This window comes from Echinococcus granulosus (assembly GCF_000524195.1).
Source record: "Echinococcus granulosus chromosome Unknown EG_S00077, whole genome shotgun sequence".
Classification (NCBI taxonomy): Eukaryota; Metazoa; Platyhelminthes; class Cestoda; order Cyclophyllidea; family Taeniidae; genus Echinococcus; species Echinococcus granulosus.
The window spans coordinates 65,686-89,250 of NW_020170457.1; the positions used below are offsets into that span (position 1 = coordinate 65,686).

Below are 23,565 nucleotides of genomic sequence, written 5' to 3' on the forward strand. Positions count from 1 at the left end.
ATGGAATTCAGGTAATCTAGGGAATATCCCAACTATGCCTTTGTATAAGATGATAAAAGGCACAAATGGTTTTAATCGCCTGTTTTAGCCACAAGAAGGTGACTCAGATGGAGAGACTGACAAGACCATCTCGGAAGTGCTACCTTCCGAGGTTAGAGTGAACGAAAATGAATCGGCTAAGTCGTTGCAGAAAATTATGGAAAGCTCAAGCGATTCTGTCTGTGGTCCTAACATCAAGGCGGAACCATTCTATGAGGAGATGGTGGAACAAGGGGCAGAGCTTGTTGACGGCAACGCCATAGAGAGACAGGACACGGAGCTCTGCGCAGCTATAAAAACGTTTTTACAAACAACTGGGAAAGATGAAAATGGGTTCAAAGAGGAGCCGCAAAGTCCAGAAGACGGCATTTTGGAAAAGACTACATTTGTCGAAGTCGGAAGTGAAGATGTTTCGGAGCCGCGAGACGAAGCTGAAATAAATTTGGTACAACGAGATGCTGGGAGGGATTACAGGCAGAGGAGCCAAGAAGTCAACTTCTCTGTTGATGAACGACCGCCAGTTGAACAAACTGACACGAGTGAAGTGAATGAGCAATCAGGTAGAGGGGATTTTAACAGCCACCTTGGAAAAGTGGGTGTCAATGAGACTAACAATGAGAAAATCTCACTTAATTCTACCAAAAGTTCCACCAAACCTAAAAGAAAGTTGAAAAAATCACGAAAGAAAAATTCTTCTGAGGACCCGTCGACAAGAGTTGTTTCAAAGCCTCCTTCATGGAATAATGTGCATAGATCAGCAAAATTTGAAGGCACTGATGCGATAACTGATGGCCCTTCTAGCACTGAACAGGAAGTTCAAATTCTTAACGAGCATAAAAAAGGCGGGAATCTATTGAATGGGTTCCAAAATGCCGGTAAATATGACAGGGGAGTTGCAACGAAGCCACTTGCAAAGAAGAGGAAATATCGAGAGTTGATAAACGTTCGAGAGGTCAGCAACTCAGAAGGTCTCCCGGCTTCAAAAGAATCTGGAGATGTTTTATCTGCGGTTCACGCAAAATTCAACCATAAAGCGCAAATCGGTGTTAACATTCCTGAGGAGGAGGACAATTTATTCGACAGTACTGTCGTGGACGTAGATGAGGGTCAATTCGCCAGCGAATTTATCTACGATGGGCTTCTAGTGTACGACCTTCAGCCTGACGACGAGGTTAAAGAAGAAGCTAAACTAAAACAGAAGTGTAATGGTGGAGTGGAAGTTGAGAAGGCTAAAACGGACACCAAAGATGCAAGGTCCTCCTTACAAAAGAAAAATTGGGTTGTTAAAGCTGCCGAAAGCCTTTTGGAAGAAGTGCATCCAGTCGATGTTGATGAACCAATCGATCCTGCAGTACTTTCCAGTAAGTTGGATCACCATCAAATGGATCAGCACTGCATTGATGAAGGTGTGGCCTTAAAGAACAAGGAAGTACTGCTTATATCTTCCCATTTGTGGGAGGGTGAAGCCAAGAAAGGGATTTTACATGAAGTTGACTTGACGAAATGGTCTGACGAGAAAGACGCAAAGAGGGGCCAAAGTGTAGAGCCTATCGACGACACTAAAGATGATAATACCTTTATTCCCACTTTGAAAGAAAACGCCTGCCAAGATCCAGAGCAGTCAGTTGCTTTGACTACTGAGATGGATAAAGATAGATCGTGCCCTGAAGATGCGAATTCAACAAAAAAACGCAAAACGAAACCGAAGAAAGGAGACCGAAAGGAAAGAGACCTTGATAGGAAGTCCGGAAATAAAGAAGCTGTGCTTTCTGAAAATCTTGCGGTAAGTGATAAAGTTCGAGTAGGTAACGAGGCTGTTTCCCCTGCAAATGAGTTCAACGCGTATGTGGATAAAGATGGTTTAGAAATAAAGCCAAAGCTTCAGTCAGACCTATCGGATCTCGATGAAGACTTGCTTAGACACTTGGAAGAAAATGTTCATTCAGGAGGGCGCAAAATCGAGATTCAGGGAGGCGACATGGATACACTTGAAGAGACAAGCACTGAAGATAAGGGTTTAGAATCCAATGGACTTGGAACGGTTGATACATGGAACGATTTGCTTTCTTCAAAAGAATTTGAGATATATTCAAAAGAAGAAAAAGGGAAAAGGATAACTGTTAAAATGGACCACCTCGAAGGCTTCGGTAGTAGAGATGTCCTGAGAGAGTGCACAAACGAGGATGCAGAATCTCAAGGACATCTTGCAGAAGCCCGCGACAGTTCGGATGAAATCTACCAATCTGGAACTATTCAGAGAGTGGATGCTTCATCATCTTCGAAGGCACCTGAAGTGCCCTCTATAAAAGGCGGGAAGAAGAAAAGGCACCAGCGGGGAAGGCACATCGTGAGTGAAGTCGAGGTTGAGGAATGCACCACTTCCACTGTTCCAGCTTCACGAGAAATGTCCATCATAGATGCTGAAGTGGACCACAAAGCATCTGAAGTGGCTGCAGGTGTGGGACATCTAATGCAGCCTGAAGAAGCTAAAGGCGCCTTAGATATCATAGGAGATGGCCAGGTACTTGTGTTAGAAACCGAGAAACAGCCCTCCACTGTTCTCAAGGAAGCCTCTAAACAAATTCAGCACCAACATGTGGCGGGTAAATTGAACGACCAGCTGGAAGATGAGTCTCAGGTCAACGAATGTGATCCGGAGGCTGGAGGAGAGACTGTAGACGAACTCAGGGCTGTTGCTGAAGCCAATGTTATGAAAAATTTGAATGAAGGCGAGGAAGGTGAGCACTTGCAGTATGAACATGCCACCGAAGGCGTTGGTGGTGAATTACAGCCTCAAACAAGTCAAGACACCATGAGATGGGAGGATTCAGAATTTCAAGAACATCCAGTAGAAGGTCCCGACAGGTTGGATGAATTCGACCAATCTGAGACTATCCAGAGAGTGGATGCTTTGTCATCTCCAGAGGTGTCCGAAGTACCTTCTATAAAAAGTGGGAAGAAGAAGAGCAAGAGGCATAGAAAGGAAAGTCACCCTTTTGTTGTTAAAGTCGAAGCTCAAACACTTGATAGTTCCACTGTTCTTCCTGCAACAGTAATGGCTGATCTGAATGATGAAGCAGAGCTCAACATAACCGAAGCATTTGTAGATGAGCAAGAATTTGCTTCTGATCTTTTGAAAGAACCCCAACCAATTCACCATGAAGTAGTGGTGAAAGAATTGCCAGAACATCCAGAAGATAGGTTTCAAATCAATGATTCCAAATCGGATGTTCAAGACGAGAGTGCTGATGAATCCAGGGCCGTTGGTGAAACTAGTAATCTGGTAAGTGGCTATGAATCAAAGCAACACTCGGCAGAACAGGAGAAGAGGGAGAAATATTTTGAAGAGGGAGGAGAGCGCACACAAGATGAAAGGGATGTCGAAGACGGTAGTGATGAATCACAGCCTCGGGCAAATGAAGAGGCCTTGAAAATGTCCACAGATGAGGGTGTAGAAACACCAAATGATTTGATAGAAGGTGAAGGTTATGTAAATGAAATTGTCGAACCTGAGAGTAACCCTATTTTTGGTGATTTGTCTGCTTCACAGGAGCATGAAGGAATTTCTGTGAGGGGCGAAGGGAAGAAAAGGCGTCGAAAAGAAAGGTACTTTCAGGATGAAGGGGAAGTCGAAACACTCGAAGCAACTGCAGATGTAGGATATCCACTGGAACCTGAAGATGATACAAAGACGAAGAATATTGCAACAAATGGCAAAGAATTCGCTTCTGGTGGTTCGGAAGAAGTCTCTCAACCAAGCGAACATGATTTGATGGAAAAAGAAACGCCCGGTCATCTAGGAGATGAGGCTCAATCCATCAAACATAAACTGGAGGTTCAAGGCATGAGCGCCGATGGATCAAAGCCACATTTAACAGAAGAGAACGAAAAGAATTGGGACAATGAAGAAAGAGAGCACTGGCAAGGTGAAGGTGGTAATGTAGGTGATGAAGATGAATTGAGACCTCAAGAAAATGAAGACATCTGGAGCGAGACCACAGATGAGAGGGATGCAAAACCTTTCAAACGCCCTACGGAAGGTGAAGACAATGTGAATAAAATTGCTGACCCGGCAACTATTCAAGGCGTCGATACTTTGTCATCTTCACAGGAGTCTGAAACACCTCCGGTGAAAAGCAAAACGAAGAAACAACACCGAAAGAAAAAGCAGCTGCTGAGTGAAGTTGAAATGGTAGTAGGCGTGGAACCGCCAATTCAAACTGAAGAAGACAAAAGCGCTTTAGATGTTGTAGTAGGTAGACAAGGATCTGTTCTTGGGATTGGCAAGCATTCCCAACCAAACGAGCAGGAGTTTGCGGTGAAGGAATCGTTCATTTACCTGGAAGGTAAGCCTCAAACGGACGAATGCAATTTGGAGGTTCAAAGAGATCTTGTTAATGAATCCAGGGGCATTGGTGAAGTTGATGAACTCCTGCAGCTAGATGAATGCGAACCACATCTTGGGCAAAAGGAAAAGGAGCGGAAGCATCGTGAAGAAGGCAAACACTGGCCAGGCGAAAGTGAGTTTGAAGGTGTTGGTGATAAATCACAGGTTTTGACAAATGAAGAGGACGATGAGGAGTCCTGCAACAGTCGATTAAAAGTAGGAGACGATATAGCTGAAATCGTTGGAGCTGAGACTCCCCGAACTACTGATGTTTTGCCATCTTCACAAGAACCTGAAGGACTTTCCATGAAAATTGGGGAGCGGAGCCAGCACCCGGAGGATAGCTACCTTCAAAATGGAACCGGAGCCCAGAAATTGGAAACTTCTACTGCTTTTTCTTTAAAAGAACTATCTGGCATGGTTGATGAAGGTGAGTTCGAAACAGCCAGAACGGCCGTTGATGAACAGAGGAAGGAGCATCATGAAGAAGAAGAAGGAGAGGATTTGCTGAATGAAAGTAACGTCGAAGGCGTTGGTGATGATTTGCGACCCCAGACAAATAAAGGTATCCTGCAAGAATGCACAAAGGAGGATGTAGAATCTCAAAAACATCCTGCGCAAGCTCGCTATGGTTCGGATAAAATCGACAAATTTGAGACTACCTATGGAGTAGTTATTTTGTCATCTCCTGAGGAGTCTGAAGCATCTTCCATGAAGGGTGGGAAGAAGAAAAGGCACCGAAAGAAAAGGCATTTGATGAACAAAGCTGAAGTTGAGGAATGTACCGCTTCCACTGTTCTTGCTTCACAAGAAATGTCCATTATGGATGCTGAAGCAGACCTCAAAACACCTGAAGCAGCTCCAGGTGTGGGATATTCACTACAATCTGAAGAAGCCAAAAGCGCCTCAGATATCATTGTCGATGGCCAAGAACCCGTGTCTGATATCGAAAAACAGCCCATCGTTATTCTCGAAGGAGCCTCCCCTCCCATTCGACATGAATTTGTGGAGAATAAATCGACTGATTATCCAGAAGATGAGTCTCAAATCAACGAATGTGAATTGGTGGTTGAAGAGGAGCTTGTCAATGAACTCAAGACCGTTGATAAAGCCAATGATATAGAACACTTTCATGTACCTAGAGCACATTCGGAAGAACAAGGGAAGAAGAAGTGGCATTGTAATGAAGGGGAGAAATGGCAAAAGAAAAGGGGAACTGATACCATTGGTAGTGAGTCACAACCTCAGAGGGAAGCGGAATCTCCGAGTCAACCCACAGAAGGTGAAGACAGTTTGAATGTTGCTAGCAAATCTGAGGCTATCCAGGATATTGGTGCTATGGCATCTTCACTGGAACCCGAAACACTTTCTATCAGAGGAGAAAAGGGTAGAAAGCAGCGCAAAAAAGCGTTCCCTCAGGATGAGGGAGTGATCCAAAGTGCTGAGACGGTTGCAGAGGATGAAAACACCTTGATCATCACAACAGAGGATGGAGCATCTTCTTATGGTCTCTTGAAGAAAGTCACACGGTCAAACGTGTTGAAAGAATCGTCCGATTGCTGGGAAGATGTGGCTCAATCCAGAAAATATACATTGGAGGATCAAAACGAAATTGTTGATGGCTCCAGAGCCATTGATGAAGCTGATGAATTGGAAGCACACCCTGGAGGACAAGAAAGGATGCAGATCCATGGTGAAGTAGAACACTGTCTAAATAAAAGTGGTGTTGGAGATGCTGATGATGTGTTACAACTTCAGAGAAATAAAGAAACCATGAGAGAGTTCACAGACGAGGGCGAGAAGACCAACAAAAGTCCTACAAAAGGTGGAGACAATGTGGAATTAATAGTCGAATCTGAGGTTGTTCAGGGAGTTGAAGCTGTGTCACGCTCTCAGGAACCTGATCCACATTCCTTGAAAAGAGGAAGGCGAGCAAAGCACCGAAAAGGAAGGCACCCTAATGCCGAAGCTGAGGCCCAGGAGTGTGTTACTTCCACTGTTCCTGCCATACAAGGAATGGCTGGTGCGAATGATGAAGCAGATCTCAAAGTATCCGAAGTGGCTGCAGATGTGGGATATTTGATGCAACCTGAAGAAGGCAAATGCACTCTGGATGTTACAGTAGAAGAGGAAAAATCCGCCTCTGATGCCTTGGAAGAAATCCCCCAATCAAATGAACAGGAATTAGTGGAGGGGAAGATGGAAGATGGACTTCACTCCAACCAATTCAAATGGGAGATTTTGGGCATGACCGTCGATGAATTCAAAACTGTTTGCCAATCTGATGATTTGGTACATTCCCATGAAACTGACAAAAAACCCTGGAAACAAGATGAGAAACTGAGCCATAGTGAAGTAGGAGAGCTCTGGCATGATGAACTTTGTTTGGAGGGCGTTGCCAATGCAACACAACCTCAGACAGATGCGAGAGACTTAAAAGACTTCACAGACGAGGCTGCTGGATCTCAAGAAAATCTTAGAAAAGGTGAAATCGTCGCATCCGAGGCTATCCCGAGTGTTGATACTTTGCCATCTTCACAGAAACTTGGATCACCTTCCATAAATCGGAAAGAGAAGGCCGAGATCGAAGAAGAGTCGCACCAAAAGGGGAACTCGATCTCTTCACCTGAAGACCAATTGTCGCAGAAGAAGGGGAAGACGGATCTGGATAGCGTTGTGGGTGGTCATCTATCAACCCCACAAATTTATCCAGATGATCAGTTAAAATCTAACTTGGACGAGTTTGCAGGATCTGACGACCTGTCAAACCAACATGTCAAATCCGATGATGAAGCCTCTCAACCACGATTTGAGGTCAGGGAAGTTCCATCACACCAAGGGAAAAAGAAGCCTCCAAGAGCAGAATTTTCGAGCGACGACTATAGGGATGAAAAAGTGTCCAATCTGTGGACTCCATCTCTACCACCTCCAGGTAGTGCGCGTGAAACTGTTACGAAGGATGGATTAGAGATTCCAGGAGGTAGAGATGACCAATTTGCAAATTGTGAGCCGTATTCGGCGAACTCAGTAGGTGAGAAGTCTCAGGCTTTGGATTTTGCTACCACAGAAGATTTGACAGTTGCGGTTGAGTACACACATTCACCTTTCATGAAAAATAGTCCAAAAGTCGACAACTTACCCTGCTTATCACAAGATTTGTCCCACGATTCGGATGAAGACCCATCCCAGACTGATAATACGATGGAGAATGAGGAAACCGTGGCAGTCATTGGCCGCAGAAGCACTCAGGAGGAAATGCCAATGTCAGTTGACATTAGCGAACCGTTAAATGGAAGAACTCTGAAGTTGAAACCATCCCAGGAGTCAAAGGAAAGCTCGAAAAAGAAAGATAAGAAGAGGAAACATCCCAAGGAAAAGTCTCCAGAATGTGGAGAACCGCTTGAAGTGGTGGATGTTGAAATTGATGAACGCCCTCCTCCTGAACATGAATCAGAGGCAGCTTCGACAAAGTGCGGCAAGAAAAAGAAGAAGCATCAAAGGGAAAAATATTTAAAGAATGTCCACACCGCTGAAGAAGATTCAAAGTCCCTTTCAACTGAGACGAAAGTTGAGAATCATCCAGCAGATAAAGTAGTTCTGGGAGGCGAACATGTTCAAATCACTTCTACAGCGCCGACTTCAAGGGAAGGGAGTGAAAGCTTTGCCGAACAGGTGGATAAATCAAATGTTCCAAGTGTGTCTTTAGGCACTGAAGGTCGAAGTCCAGTAAGTAAGATGGAGATGGAATTGCAGAAGCAACCCACTGCCGGATCTGATGTAGATAGGGAAAATGAAGATGGGAAGAAAAGCAATCAAGAAGGATACAACTTAGAGTGTAATCCTGAGCTTCAAAATACTGAAGCTGAGGAAAATCTTACAGAAAATAACTTGAAGCAGATCGAAAGTTGGAAGGAATCTGAGCTCAAGGAATGTCCTGGAGCAACAACTCTCGAGACCGTTGGTCCGAACGTGACCACAAGTATACCGATTCTTGGTGAAACAAAAGAGGACAATCAAAGGGCGAAAGAACTCAGTAGAAATAGTGAAGCTCAAGGCAAGGATGAGAAGGAACTGGAGCTCAGTAGGTCCCCGGATGTCGATGCAAACAAAGAGCAGGATGATCAGCAACTAAAAGAAGTTGATAACCCATTTGTCAGTATGGAAGAAGAGGGTGAAATCAGCTTGGAAGAGTTTCCTGGGCTCAATGAACTGGAGTTCTGTCAGAATCACCGAGAATTTGGTGAAAATTCGATCGATACGGGTTCAAAATTCCATGAAGCCAATCTGAGTCCTAATCCCGATGAAGAGGCGATTCCAGTCGCCGTTGCAGACGAACAGGCATGGAAAGACGAGGAGAGACTGGAAAACCGTGTTGGAGATGTTTCCGATAAGTACTTCGAACTGTCATTGCATCCAGTAAAAGATGTGGATGTTTTGGAGGATCTGTTTGTCTCCAAGGTGTCTGAAGCGTCTGTGAATCATTCTACTTCCCAGAAGCCTCCTAAAAGTGCGATGCCGAGAAAGGAAAGTCATCAAGGGAGTGAGATCACTACGTTAAGCGATTCGACCCCCTCTACCGTTGATGTGGGCATTGATGACCTTCAAGAAACCGAATCCGTCAAATCGATTCAGAAGGAAAACAAAGAGGAAGACTTCGAAGAATCATCTTCTCCTCACTTTTACAGTTCTACAGCCGGTGATTGTTCAGCTCTTGTGGCTGAAGAAGAGAAAGAGGAATTGCCTCCATATGATTCCACCTACGAAACAGAGGTGTACAGGCCCGAGCTAATTTGCACCGGTTTACCTTTTCCACAGGAATTGGGTGGCAAAGCTGCCGAAGCTAACAGGGGTAAAAAGAAGCGTTGGAGGAAAGTATCCACGACGAAGGACACAGAGGAATATTTAACGCCTGCCGTAGAAGCAGATGAGCAACCTGAATGTGTAAAACCGGTAGATGAAACGCTTATTCCCGTGGATGCAGATACGTCTCAAGTAGTTGGTGCGGACAAGGATCTGGTGAATAAAGACATTTCTCAACAAAAGGTAGAGAAGGAGAACACCAATAATGTAGTCGCTGCTAAACTGAAAGGCACTGAATTTTCTCCAAATGTCGTCTTTCAGGACGTTGGATCTGCATCTCGCGAACTTGACAGTGGTGGAAGGGTTCAAGGAACCGTCACCGGCGTCAAGACTGAAGAAGCATTTTCTTTGGAGCCTAACAAAAGGCAAGAGGAGAAGGGAAAGACAGCAAAAGGTGAATGCTCCTCGACCATTAATCCTCCTGAGATGTCTCACCTCTCCAACAACGGACAACGATGGCCGGTATGTGACCTTGAAATTCCAATTATTTTAGTTCTCTTTCTATCGGCTGGCATTATGACAATTTCTGGTCCAATTTTTGTCAAATAATATCAGAATGGAAGAGGGTGGAGGTAATATAGAAAGGATGGGATGGACGAGGCAGCATCTTAGGTACGCTATGACATTTGAAATCACCACGCGTGGGATCGCGTTCCGCATACCTCGGCGTCTTGCGATGGCAATAGGTCACCGAAATGTGCGACCTCCCCAAGATGTGCACTGCTATGTGGTGCAAGGATTGTGATGCATAACGCTTTCACAATAATCTGCCAGCTATCCATGGCCTCCTGCCTTACACCTAACTGCCTGTTTATGCGAGGCCACCCATGTACCTAGCGTTGGTCCGTCGACCTCCTCTAAACGCGTTAAATGCGGGTTGCGATCACCGTTTTTGTCTGTTGGGGTAATGTGTATATACTATTCTTTAAATCAATTAATTTGTCCCCATCTTCCCCTGTCCCCGCTCCGCTCCCCCCACTCGCCTTTTGTTGACTCATCAAACTGGGTTAAGTCCTTCCGTTTTTCAACATCAACCTGCATCAAGGCCACCACACAATCAGCGACTTAGGCTTTGCTGCACCTCTGTCTCCAATTTAAAGGGAGTGTTTGGCTAAAGAAGTGTCAGCTATTGTCTTAGCGTTATAACAAATTGAATTCCAGAGTTCTAAATTCGCCGTGGCGCAGGTGGCCTACATTAACCAAAAATTATGCTGGTAGAGAACATTAGCGGGGCGCAAGGTGGCGCCAAGTTTTTTCTTTTCGCTGAAAAGTAAAGATGCGCAATTGGAAACGTGCCTCACTCAGAAGAGTGCCTTTTGAATGTTCAGAATCTTACCGTGTCAAGCGGATCAAAGTTCACGCGTGTAATAAACTACTTAAATTTCGTTTTGAGCAGTAGCCTGATCGAGCTGAAAGGAAAGGGTGATAAAAGTTATCGTTTATCTTACATTAATATCTGTGTAAACACGACCAAGCGGGTCTCAGAAATGGAAGATTAATGAGTCTAAATGCGGGCTTCCTGCCAAGTTATGTGCCTGCATGCTGCCAACCCAACAGGCAACCATAGCAACTAGATGACACCTTTGATTGATTATTGTCTTCATGCTTCGGGAGAATTGACGTTAGTATGAAATATAGGACTGATGTGGTATGTAGGTGTGGTGAGCTACGTTTGAAAGGTCTGAATACCTAGGCAGTAATGGATGTCTGAGGTCAGGGCATGCATACATCAGTCAGCCTCAATAGTGCCTCCCATTTCACATGCACATAAATCTTCTCACCAAAAGTGGATGTAAGCAGTTGAGTGTTTTAGAACATTTAGGAGACAAGAATGTTGCATAAAAATATGGAATTTAATGTGTTTAGACGGTCTCGAGTGGTCTCGTAACCCCTTTATTAACGAGCGGTGTTGCAGGCACTGATACTTTGCACATCCGAATGGACCACTTTAACCGCTACTAGGAAACTGCCCAAAAAACCGAAAAGAAGCAGTTTATAGGAATTGCAAACTTATCTAACCTGTTAACTCCACAGGATTTGGTACCGATGAAGGGAACATATTGGTGACTCCAGGCTCAGATAAGGGAACATAAACGTCACATGTATGTGACACTGTTAGTGAACGTGTTTGAACTGGAGGTTTTTGAGGGATTTCAGTTGAGAGAGCCATGGATACCTCTGACTATCTGATTTTGGGTCTTGCTGACTTTGCCGAGAGATGTAGATACTCGATGAAACCCTTTCTCCCAGCTCAAAAATTGTTGACTATCTGGAATAGGCAGACAAAGTCAGTATTCTTTTTCCAACCGAAGTTAAACATTGTTGGTGCAGGTTATAGGCACCTTGTGCTTCCAAAGGCTAACTTTACATAACACAAGCGGAGGCAGTCTCTTGACGCCAGCTACTTAAATGCCCACTTATGAAATAAGTAGCATGTGCACTTATTCACACAAATATACGATAAAAACTAAAACCATATTTTTCTCCCAGTCAGGAGGAGGTAATTAGTTGTTCGCAATTTTTCTTAGAAAAGAAATAATTACATGTAACGGCTAGGTTAAAGTGGAACTTTTCCGGCAGCTTTAAATGGTCTCCTTTCCCGCCTTTTCCATAAAAAAACACATTAATGCCAAAGCTTTGTGGTTTGAATACGTCTTTTTTCAACCGCTGCAGTCTGCACCTCTTATTGCCTAGCACGTGAGCGCACGCACATGCATACACCCATCACACGTCAATCATAATTGCTGCGCAGGTAGAGCAATTCATGTTTATTTAGTCAGTAGCCAGTTCCTAGTGTGCAAAAAGGGTGAAATCAGTTGCTCTTCTACCCAGGCAAGTGGTTTCTGTACCTCTATTTAGTGTACAAATGCAGAAAATAGCTGAAGAAGTTCAGCCTTCCTCACTTTCCTCACCATTGATTGGTCCATGACCATTAACCAATAAAATCACGCGGATTTATGTGCAGTTAATAGTGGTGACACCATTTGTCATTTTGTGGAAAAGCACTTTAAATCGTCGGTTGCTAGAACTGGGACTTGGCCAGCCAACAGACAAAGCTACAATCGGGTGACATTTTTGACAAATAAAATAACCAATGTCTTCGGAGGATTTGCCGGAACTGATAGACTTCGAATTGGTTCGTAGAGTAACCAAAAACTACTCATTTTTTCCCCCATTTTACTGAGGTTTATTACCTTTTTTGATTTCGTACAATTTACTATTTTTGCAAAATTCAAGAATTTACATAAATTTTTCAAAGCCTTTTTTGTTCCTCATTTTTTTCCATTTTACCCTTACTAAATGGCAAAAAGTATACTGCTAAATTTAGAGTTAATTTCGATTTTGTGCCCCCCATTTTATTCGCCTATTTTTATTCCCTCTAAAAATATTCTACCAATTTTTCTTGAAAATTAAAGGTCAAAATAAAGCCAGATGGTAATTAACGCTTAGCATTAATGCATGAATCCGTAAAAGGGGCAAAAATTCCTCAACACGACTTACGTGCCTATCAGGTGAATCTGCAGGAGATGGAGAGGGAAGGCACGGATGTGGCAACAGACCCACAACAATCCCTTGGCATTGAGGTTCCTGTGGAAGTTATCCACCCTGAAATGACGTCAACACCGAAAGGAGAGGACCTTCTCTCATCAAAATCTTCGACGGAGATAATTCAACCGTCGGACGTGGTGACCTCTTCGCATCCGTCATCTACACGCAAGAAGTACGTGAACAAGGAGCCCTGTGTTGAGGTGGATATCGAAAGTGGACGACAGGTTAAGTTGGAAATTCCCCTTTTTTCTGTCACAAGCGTTAAATGCGGTTTTGTGGTTGCTACAACTTACTCGCTATCACCGTCACACATATGTGACGGACTTGACTAAGCAGAAATAAGTTAAGTAAAAAAGGAAAAATATGGTGACACTAGACATCATGTTGGACGACCAGTGTCCGGAGTTGTAACAGTCAATCTGCCTTTATGACTAGTTCGGCTTCTAAAATTCTTTTTTTAAATCAACACATCAAGTAATGTGCCACACCTTGCACACAAAGTGGGAGGATATTAATTTCATTGGCTACCTTACACACTCACGCAAAAATGACATCACCCAAAACCCTAAATGGTGGAAATAGATAAACCTATCAAAAGTTTGATAGGAAATTGTGGTTTATAAAAAGTCCAATCGGTGTTGTCCATTCCATTTTAAGCATGCTTGAAAACATTAGCGCGAGGTATTGCTTAACGCCCAAACTCTGCACTTCCAATGACGGAGAGTGCGTCAATGTGTTTTGGCAGGTCGAGAATGTGGAAGAAGCCGAGGAAGAAGAAGAAGATGAGGGCCCTGTTACTTCAACAGATCATTCTTTCACGTTGATTGAGCAATCTCCGTCTGACACTGATGAGGTGGATGATTTCACGGTTGTCGTCAAATCACCAGCCCCTAGAACGATTATTGAGGCTGAGGCAAGTTTATTTTCACCCATACCTCTTTTATGAACCTCCAGGTGAGATTAAAAAGTTTCTGCATCTTTTTAGGCACCAGCTGAACTCATCACCATACCTTCGGAGAGGTGAACATTCCACCATACCTAATCCATATATTTCCAGCTACTGTTAGCAAATAAGTAACGCTCTTTTTACATTTCAGTTTGCAAATTCGTGTCAAACGACGAAGATTGAGATGGCCATGCTTATTCCTCCTTCTCCTACTCTTCCTCCTTTTTTTCCTCATTCCTACCATTATTTTCTTCTGTATTACAGTTCCAGATTTCTGTTTTCTACCAGGTCCTTGTCCCGGATTGACCCTGCGTCAACGAATAAATACCTACATTCATGAATTCCATCGACAGCGGATGCCACCTTTCCCTACTTGAACGATGTCATCATTGCCATCAACAGCAACATCACCATGATCCTTATGATCAACATTGACAACCCTGCCCTTCCCCCTCCCTCCCCACTCCAACCTTACCTCCACATGTACAGCCCTCTTAAATGTGTGATTTTGATATTTTACTTATGTGTTTTGTATCATAAACATATTCATCGCCTAAACTTTCTCTGTAATTTACTTACGGCTACAGCATTAATCACTTTATCGGTTCACTTCAAGGTCATTCAGGAGCAGATACCGGTTTGGCTACTTCTAATACTTTATATGATTTGGAGAATAGCTCTATTATGCGCACACTCGAAGACATCGTGACACCAAGTGCTGACTTGCTGCCAGTGCAGCTTCATGCCACTCCTTACGGAGACCAGTTCCTGAGAGGGTGAAAGGAATTTGCATAATTGTAGGGTCGTGAATTTGGCCATTTCGTCCATGTTACAGGTGTTGTTTGTGGACGCAGTTTTATCTAGTTGCAGAAAATACAAAAGTTGGAATAAATTAGCCAGCCTTATTTGACCTTAGGCTGACCTAGTTTATTACGGCTGAGGTTTATGAGGGGAGGGAATTTCCCCCATCTAGCAAAAAAGTTGTTTGGTAGAACGTGTATTTACTTATGCGTATTCGTGAGAAGGCGTGGGTTGGCGGCTAATCAAAAGTCCCACTTCTGCGTGTTCGGAGATGACTTGAAATTTACAATGCCCTATCTCGGATAACACTAGGGACATGGATACAGAAAAAAGTAAACCTGCTTCACATTCCCTGTTGTATTTCCAGCAGTTCGAGGCCATTGCGCTCCCTTATTAATCGGTGAAGTTAAGTCGACTTGTGGAGAGAGAGGTGGATCGTGGAGTAATGCCATCTCATGGGAGGAAGACGCCATCTTACGCAAAAGTGGGATAGTGCTTCTCAACGATTGTTTCCCTTGATTTATTTGTCACTTTCACTGCCTTTTTAAGATGCATTTGGAAGTATTGTTTAAGTTTGGACGGCGCTCCCCACTGAACCCATCTATTTTGCCATTCGCCAAAGAATAAAGCTTAGTTAATCAAACACATGAAGCAAAGTAGTTTTCCTGGCTTTTGATGGGGTTTACTTTTCCAGCTCCACCATATTCCTCCCCTCCATTTCATATCACCGAATTCTGATATTGCTCAATCATACGTTTTGATTCATTTCACAGCAATGGAACATGGAGCCGTCAGCATTACATACGATTATTTATTTCGCCAACCATTTAATTCCCATTCTTCAAAAGATAGAATCGTTACAAAGCATGAATTGCAACTTTTTAAACTTTCATTTGCAAGTCCTCTATTAAGAGCCAGCAAATAGTAAAAGTTGACGGGCATACTTCTTCACAAAGTAAAGAATTTTGGAGAGACTACATCAAAGCTCGTTGAGCACTGAAGGACGCCACTGTAAGAGGGTGTTGTTTGTGGTGAAGGCCCCTCAAGACTGCACTTCATGTCAAAATTCTCGCGTAGTCAGTGAGAAGCGCTTGCCTAGAGACTGACAGCCTAATCAGCTGATATGACAATCAATCTCCAAGTTGCGCGATTTGGCTTGATAAGAAAACCTTTTACCATTAGGGCAGTATCAGAGACCTTCCCCGTATTCGATGAAACTTAACACGTCCACCCAACCACGCTCACTAATCCGAACTTCTGAGCGTCATGCGAACTCCATCCTGTGTCCATTCATCCACCCCAGACCCACCCATGACTGCAACACCATCAAGAGACGGCTGTGTGCGTGGTGCTCCCTGCAATCGGAGGTGCCAGACAGTAAGTAAACAATTTTACGTCATCCATGTAGAGACATAGCGCACAACACTACTTAGAACGCTAGATAAATCCCAAGGACCCGAAAATTCCATGAATTTAGACGGCAGCTTCTACGCAAGTAATGTTTTTGGGCAAATATTCCAAAAGAAAGGCTCTAACACCTAAAATGTACGCGTTATAGAGCACGGTGGAGTTCTGCGCACTCCACAACCAATGAAGTTCTTGACATTTTACCCTTCCAACCAGGGTGCAGAAGAAAGGCCTCAAACCCCACGGGACGCATTGCCAGCTCCCTCACCGCAGCACAAAACCCACGCCTTCTTGCCTCTCTTCAGTCTACAGCAGCAATTAACTACACCCAACCATGGTTCTGCCTCGTGATAACCACATCATCTACACTTTGCATCTTTCATGCCTTAGAATACCTTCAAAAGTAACTGGGATGCTAAAGCCTACGCTGGCTTACAAAATGTTTGAATTGATGTACCGAGAGCATTGGAGGGAAAGAGGAAATGACCATTCTCGGTGTGACGGTGAAAACCCGTCAATTAGCGACTTCGACGTCAAAGAACAGGAGAGAGTGAGTAATGGTATCCGGGACACAGAGGTACGCGAAACCAAGCGTAAACACCGCGTCTGAGGGGCATGTAATTACGTACCCGCGACCTGACCATTGGGTGGTTTCAGGTCAAATGCACTTTCAGCGTAAACAAGTGTTTCCCGAAAGTCAAGACAGTCAGCTTTATCCCTTTTTTCATTTATTTGCTCACTTTTGACTGACAAGTAGTATTGAGGATAGAAGTAAGATGGCGAAAAATCAAGTAGGTATTAAAGATAAACATAAAAGGCTTGGCAAAAAAACGGCATCTAGTGCAATTAGAATCGTGGTGAGGTGGGTTTGAGGAGGCAGTATGGCACCTTCAGGAAGGATGGAACAAGGGCTGCGAGACGTTTCCAACCAGCCACTTGCAGGAGGATTCTGGAAGAGGAAAAACTCAAAAGCCAAAAGCTCAGTCAACAAGTTCTTTACTCTCTCGATGTAAACTCGGATCGACTACGTGACCATTAAGATAGATTGACTAGTAAACAGTCTCTGGGACTCACTACCTTTTTGTGACATCCGTTAAGTCAAATCTTTTTGAGCTCCCTATCCATACAGACTGCGACTACCTCTGTCTTCCATATGGCAACAACGAAACTTCCAAATAACCAATCATTACATAATTTTCTTTGGAAATAAATCACTTAAAAAGAGGGGCAAGACACACTTCTAATGCCTCATGGAGACCAAATGACGTCACCCGCGTGGGGCGGCTCTCAAGGTGAAAGTGCCACACCAAATACGAAACAATTTTCCAAAGTACGTGCACGTGTGTTTCAGGACCCATCACTAGACCTACTTGTAGGAGCGGAAACTAACGGGAGAGCGACCGTCAATATCGTGAATTCCAAGACTGTTCGCCACGTCGGCAACAATAAATACACGACCTGAACGAGCCAGCAATTCCTCACGTGTTTCCATGGCGATAGCAGCAATAATTCGACCTGTGAGTTCCGGCGACTCCGCTGCATCCACATTGGGGAGAGGTGGGAAAGGTAACAAAGAGCAAAACACATGACTCATCCAAAAAAGATGATTCATAACCACACACATTCAAATGGACGGAAAAGAAGGATGCGGTACATGGGGATACTTACACTGAGTTTCGATGTCGAGAGGAAAGGATTTGCTGGAGCCTTTCATGTTACTAAGCATCATCTCAGTACGTACAAAACCAGGCCAAATAGAGATGACGGAGAGGCTCTTTTTACGTGACCGCAACTCCTCCGCCATGTCTGCTGTCATTCGATCAACAGCAGATTTGCCTAATGACAAGAAATTGAGATAACGTTTCAGTAGGCATTCCAACACATTCAAGAGAGAACAATAGTAACAAGGACGCACCAACACCATAGACAACGGCAAAAAAATGACGAAGACCTCCAACGGAGGAAATGTTGAAAATGAGACCAGGACGAGCACGCTCGGAAGGCTTTACACCATTGGCATTATCCTCGGAGTCCTCATTCAGCTCATTGCGAGAACCCAGCATTAGACGAGCTGCAAGAACGGAGCAGATGTAGTGGTTGCGGAGACCGACGCGGTTCACAGAGTCCCATATCAATGCTGGCGACTCGTCGGGACCCAATTCCCAGAATTTTCGATGTTCCTTAACAATCGCAGTAAGAACACCCACGCCAGAGTATACATTGTTCACCAAAATGTCTAGACGGCCGTTCTGCTCACGACGAATGCGGGAGAATAGATTTGTAACTTGTGAATCATCTGCATGATCTACCGCCACTGGAATGGCTACCTTAAAAAACACACAAAAAAATTTGCTCATTTGGATAAGTTTGCCTTGAAGGGAAAGGAGAAGCAAGTTGGGTGGAAGATGTGGAATGCGGACATTATTTGGGGATGAGATATTAGTGAAAGGCTTAATACAGGAAACTTACACCTCCTCTAGCAGTTATTTCTGCGGCAGTTTCCTCCAGACTTCCAGTGGCACCATCACTGGATTCATTCTTAGGTGTGAGGGTGCGAGCCGTAATGTAGACTGTGGCACCACATTCGCCTAAGCCTATCGCAACGCCACGTCCGATCCCTCTGCTAGCACCAGTGACCAGACAAATGTATCCACGCAAATCAGAAAGTCTTGTTGCCATTTAAAATAAAACTTAAGAGAGAAGAAGAATAAGGGAATTGAGAAGACAATAGCAGCGAAACTCAGTTTCTACCAAAGCGCAAACCACCCGACGTCCTCGTAACTGATAGATTAAAATAAAAGCAATTTTATGTTACTAGTTAGTAACGGTAGCTAGTATGTAATATCATAATAAAATTTTTCAATAAGTAAAAATTTACCTTTACATTTAAACAAGCTTGGTCTTTTGTAGAGTTTAAATGCAAATCTGGACTCAACCGGATTTTAAATGAAAGAACTTTAATACACCCTTTCAAACTACCTCATTCTGTTATGTACTGATACTGCTGTTAAATACGATAAACTGCAAGTTGAACTGTTAGAGGCTACATCAATTTAGGCAACTTATATGATCCAAAGCTTACTTAGATGCAGGTAATCTGTAATGCTTTGATGGCATGTTCAACCCTGGATTTGATGATTCTATTTCTAAATGTCCTCAGGTTTTACTCGCGTTAAGCAGTATAGCCTCCGGCTCATGATATAGGCCTCAGGTCTCCTGCACGTCAGTATTATGTCTTCTGCTATGCCACTGGCACCTTACAACTCTGGAGAAGACTCAAGAATTTAATTGGACAACAAGGCATACACATAAATAGCTTCTTTAAAAAGAGCTACAACCGTGTGGTGCGTAGCAATGTTGTGATTTCAACAACAAAAGTGGAACCGCCGTAGGTCTGACAGTTCCGGTTTCCGCGTTTAAGTTAGATTGACCACGTGAGTTAAGATATTGAAACGCCACAGTTGTGCAACCACCTGTTTATCTACGCAAACTTTTCAGTCTTTGTATGGTTCTTGGACCGCAATACCAGTTTTTACCCACTTCTTCCACTATTTTATGGTACCCTCACTTAGTACCGTCTCAGGGAATACTGAAGTCGCTGTAGAATCATTAATGTGGAAAGGAAACCTAATAAAGGAGCATTTCCAGCCTATAGCAATCAAACCCTTAAGCAAAATTTGAATAATTCCATAGAAATAGGTTTTATTTGTAAATCCCTGGTTATTTAACGATAGCGGTGGTTAAGTGATTAAGTATCCTTAAACAAGAAGGAAAAATCTCAAATAATACACTTTTTAGTCAAGTTGCATGGTTAATTCTAAACCAGACAAATTTTCCGAAATTTATTGCAAACAATGTGCGGATAAACAATCATTTGGATGGTATTAAGAGAGACTAGAATTTTCTAAAATGTCTCGTCAATCCTAGGGCAGGCAGTGATTGAATTAGAAAATAAGTAAAGCCGAATATGGAAATTCTAAAACGCTTTTCAACTACTTTCCTACCTTAAAAACGTAGCCAAGATGTTGACGAATTAAAGTAAGTGTATCGTCCCGGGACTCCCTGAAGGGGATACTTGACCTCAACGTCACTTATCCCTCTTGGCAGCTTGACTGGATCTGGGGTTTCGTCCGGCTTAGGAATTTGATTCAGGACGGGGAACTGCGCCGGCTATCATGCGTGTCCATAGATAGATGCAGGAACACTGGCCTAAAAGCAGATGTGAGTAAGGAAGTACAAGATTTAAAACAGGTCCAAGGGGGACGGTAGGGAAAATCCTTCACGAAACTTTCAGATAGTTCACGGCTAGTGCTGCTTCAGTTGTTAATAGCTTTTCTGCAGAACAGGGGACTGGGAGAGATGCCAAAGGCAGACGTCAACATCAACCCTTCTATTAGGGGTCATCACCATTCTCCCATCCGTAGCATATGTACTTCTTCCGCCCCACTAAGGCTTATCACACAGAAGTGGAAAATCAGGATACATGTCTTTCAAGACCGGGCTCGCTTTCCGCTGCCACCAATGTAGCGTCCCTGGGACTCCCTGAAGACGAAAGAAGACAAAGTACTCGGGCAGAATATATATATATTCAACACTGAGAAGGTGTCTGGGCTATTGGCATGGCCCAAAAGGCCAGCCCACCCAGCGAGGTACAAGGAGGCTAATTTGAAGTATGAAAGTGGCGCCTCACTAGAACCGATGGATAAATTCACTATCGTATTACATAAGTACAGACTTGCAGGCTCGAGGGTGCCGCCATTGAGGGTGGCGCATGTCTACGCACGCTCTAACGCAAGGTGAGGAAGACGGTGGCGTGAAAAGATTGAGCAGACTGCAACCACTTTTCGTGGCCTTGAGACGTCTGTAATGCGGCTGGCAGATCGACCCGAACTTGTCACTGATTTTCGCTGCTCTGAGGATCTCACATCAGACGTGGTGGGTGTGAGGTGAATAAAAGTGTGCGAGAATTTCAATGCTATGCTCAATCCGCCCTCTTTCGCATTTTTACTTATGATATTTTTGCCGTGGAAGATTTTTTTTTTGTCTTAGCAAAAAGGCTACCGAGAATTATTCAACTTAAAGGTGAGTGGTTTCTAAGGTATCAGGGAATTAAAAAAACAATCTTGGCAATTAATCATAAGTTGTGCCAAAGACATCAAATCCGACTAATATCGCCTTTCCGTATGTTCCGCTCCTTTCTTCCAGCTTGTCGGGTGTCAGAGAGAGTGAATGCCGAAGGCGATGTCAGCACCGATGGTGTCGCAGATGCATGAAAATCACCCTGCAGGTGGCAGAACATAAAGAGCTAATGTGGCGATGAGGCGACTTCTTTGAAGCCGTAATACGTCATTATGAAGAATTCAGACAATGTCAAATCAGTTTTGGCATTGTTAAGGTTTCCTTCTTAAAATCTACACTCTATAGCCTCTAGCAATTTCACTGCTTCCTCTCCCATGCATATCTCGAAGTTTCTACTAATAAAACTATATTTAACGTAAGGTTAAGTCTGGAATTAGATTATTATTGAGGGGAACGTGGGATTCTTCCTTGCGGAATCGCTGATCCCAAGTTGTTTGCAGTCACTGACTGAACTTGTGGCACTGAAATTATGCGACCAGCGTTTGACCCATTACCGCCCTAGACCTTGTCAAGTCCATTATTAATATAAGTTTGTCAAGTTGCATTATACTACTGAGTTGGACGGCTTTAATTTATCGGGCAAACACTTTATGACGTTGAGGTATTGCGGTGACTTATTAGTTACTTTAGTGTGGGCTTGACTGCAAGGCATCTCCAATCTCCACGGCATGTACTTCCGCCAGGCAAAATGGCCTTTTGACCGAGGTATGCTAGTAACGGTTCTGTCGCCCTACTTACATGGTCTATCACAAATTTGGGAAAGACTTGAAAATCTACAGGAGGGCATGATTTTGTACGTAACGAATCGCAAGTTAGAGAGGGTAAGGCAGAGGCGGAGGGAGAGTGAGTGAGGCATGCGGGACTTTTTAGCCGACTTAGGTGAAGCCCATTCGGGGAACACTCCTGGTGGCAGCTTTGCTCAATGGCCTGCATTTTTGGAAATTGACGTACCAGTTCATAATGCTGATTCACCTAGGGTTAGGGACGGTCAAAAATTTTCGCACTGCACTATATTGTTTGGTTTGCATTGTGCCGGTAAGGGTGCAGGGGAGATCAGACCCCATACTTTTGCCATAAGTAAAACACTGGGCTGGTTGGTATCAGATTCAAACAGGAGTGGGATGGAGAAAGGTAAAGGAAGGAGGCTACGCTTGCTCCGGTAGAGCCCGCTGTTAGTCTTGACAGTCTACTTCTTCCCGATGATAGGGAATCGAGTCGTTACCTTCAAGGGATACGTTTTGAACTCAATATGCTATTGGCTCTTCACGCATCGCACAAAAAAGGCATCATTGGCACCACCATCTCCACTGCCGGCAATGATACCACCTACAGCAATCTTCAGGTCGAAGAATTTGTCATTGCTTAGTCGCAAAGCGTGTTCCTCCAACTGGAATAACTCTCGGGGCAGTGTAAACAGCAGCGAGAAGACACCTGCCACCTCCGATCTACACAAGGCCCTCATGGCTATCTGCCTGCTCGTTATCAGAACCAACTTCGAGACTGTATCGTAGACCCACTCTAAGGCTTAGCCGTTCGCCTTCAAGATCTTCCGCTTGATGTTATTTTTGCGTATTTTGCATCAATTCTCACTTTTAAAGCGGTATGAGCAATGCAACTCAATGTGATCTCGTTTGTTCTTTGATCTCACTGCCTGATGTGGCTAGCCCAAGGCCAAATGCCACTGAAGTTAACGTTACCTGGGGAAGAGAGTGAGTATCCGTGTCGTTTGCTTATTTCATGCAAGCAAATTTCCACTTGAAAATCCAGTGGTACTCTCACCGCTCTGCGTCAATATGGAGGGAAGAAGTAAGCAGAAGAACAAGTAATCCTGGCACCATCTCCCCTTCAAGCTGAGCTCTTGCTAGTAACCAAGACTCGCCTACTTCATTATTCACGTCCTTTGGTTTGGGGACGCCTCGGAATCGCGAGCCTGAGGTTGCCGTTAGGAAAGCATCACTCCCTAATGAAATCCACACCTTCCAATTCCAACAATCTCATGTTATAGAGCGGAAGACCACCAACCATTCGTTGTAGATCCTTATGTCCCTATCTTCAAATTACTAAAAACGGAGAAACGATGAAAAAAATTTGGAGAAGGAGGGGGGCGATAGAAATCCTTCCATCAGGTGGTGGAACATCACTGATTTAAAATTCCGCATGGAGTTCCCTCTTCAACAACACTACCAACGTAGCTTCAGAAAAGACGTTCTGTTCGTCGGCTTTACCCGATGTCTTCGTTCTGCAAATTCCTTTTATTTTAATGTTCTCTAGCGGGTGACGAGGGCGAGGTGTTGGAGTATTTACCGATGCTGGATGCAAGCAAAGCATACATCGACACACTGCTGATGTGGAAGCGGTTATCGAGCTTCCTGGCTTCCTCAATCGTAGCAGGACCACCTAGAGGTTCATGTAAGGCCTTCCGTGAGGTTGACGTTAC

At 44.0% G+C, this 23,565-nt stretch overlaps 2 protein-coding genes across 2 annotated transcripts in view; one reads left to right on the forward strand and one right to left on the reverse strand. All coding sequences in view use genetic code 11, as the record gives it.

Annotated features, from left to right (window-relative positions):
- EGR_07429 (hypothetical protein) overlaps positions 1 to 15,101 on the forward strand; it is a gene marked incomplete at both ends in the record, with an annotated part of 27,363 nt that extends 12,262 nt beyond the window's left edge. The window contains 4 exons of the mRNA XM_024496678.1: positions 89 to 9,748; positions 12,811 to 13,059; positions 13,581 to 13,752; positions 14,950 to 15,101. Of these exons, the coding sequence (XP_024348884.1) occupies positions 89 to 9,748; positions 12,811 to 13,059; positions 13,581 to 13,752; positions 14,950 to 15,101 (10,233 nt within the window). The remainder of the gene's footprint in view (positions 1 to 88; positions 9,749 to 12,810; positions 13,060 to 13,580; positions 13,753 to 14,949) is intronic.
- Positions 15,102 to 16,835: 1,734 nt separating this feature from the next.
- On the reverse strand, positions 16,836 to 18,668 carry EGR_07430 (Dehydrogenase/reductase SDR family member; the record flags this gene model as incomplete). Its single annotated transcript, XM_024496679.1, has 5 exons — positions 16,836 to 16,938; positions 17,360 to 17,525; positions 17,658 to 17,825; positions 17,905 to 18,316; positions 18,459 to 18,668. 5 exons carry the CDS (start codon positions 18,666 to 18,668, stop codon positions 16,836 to 16,838), a joined length of 1,059 nt encoding a protein of 352 aa, XP_024348885.1.
- Positions 18,669 to 23,565: the final 4,897 nt, after the last annotated feature.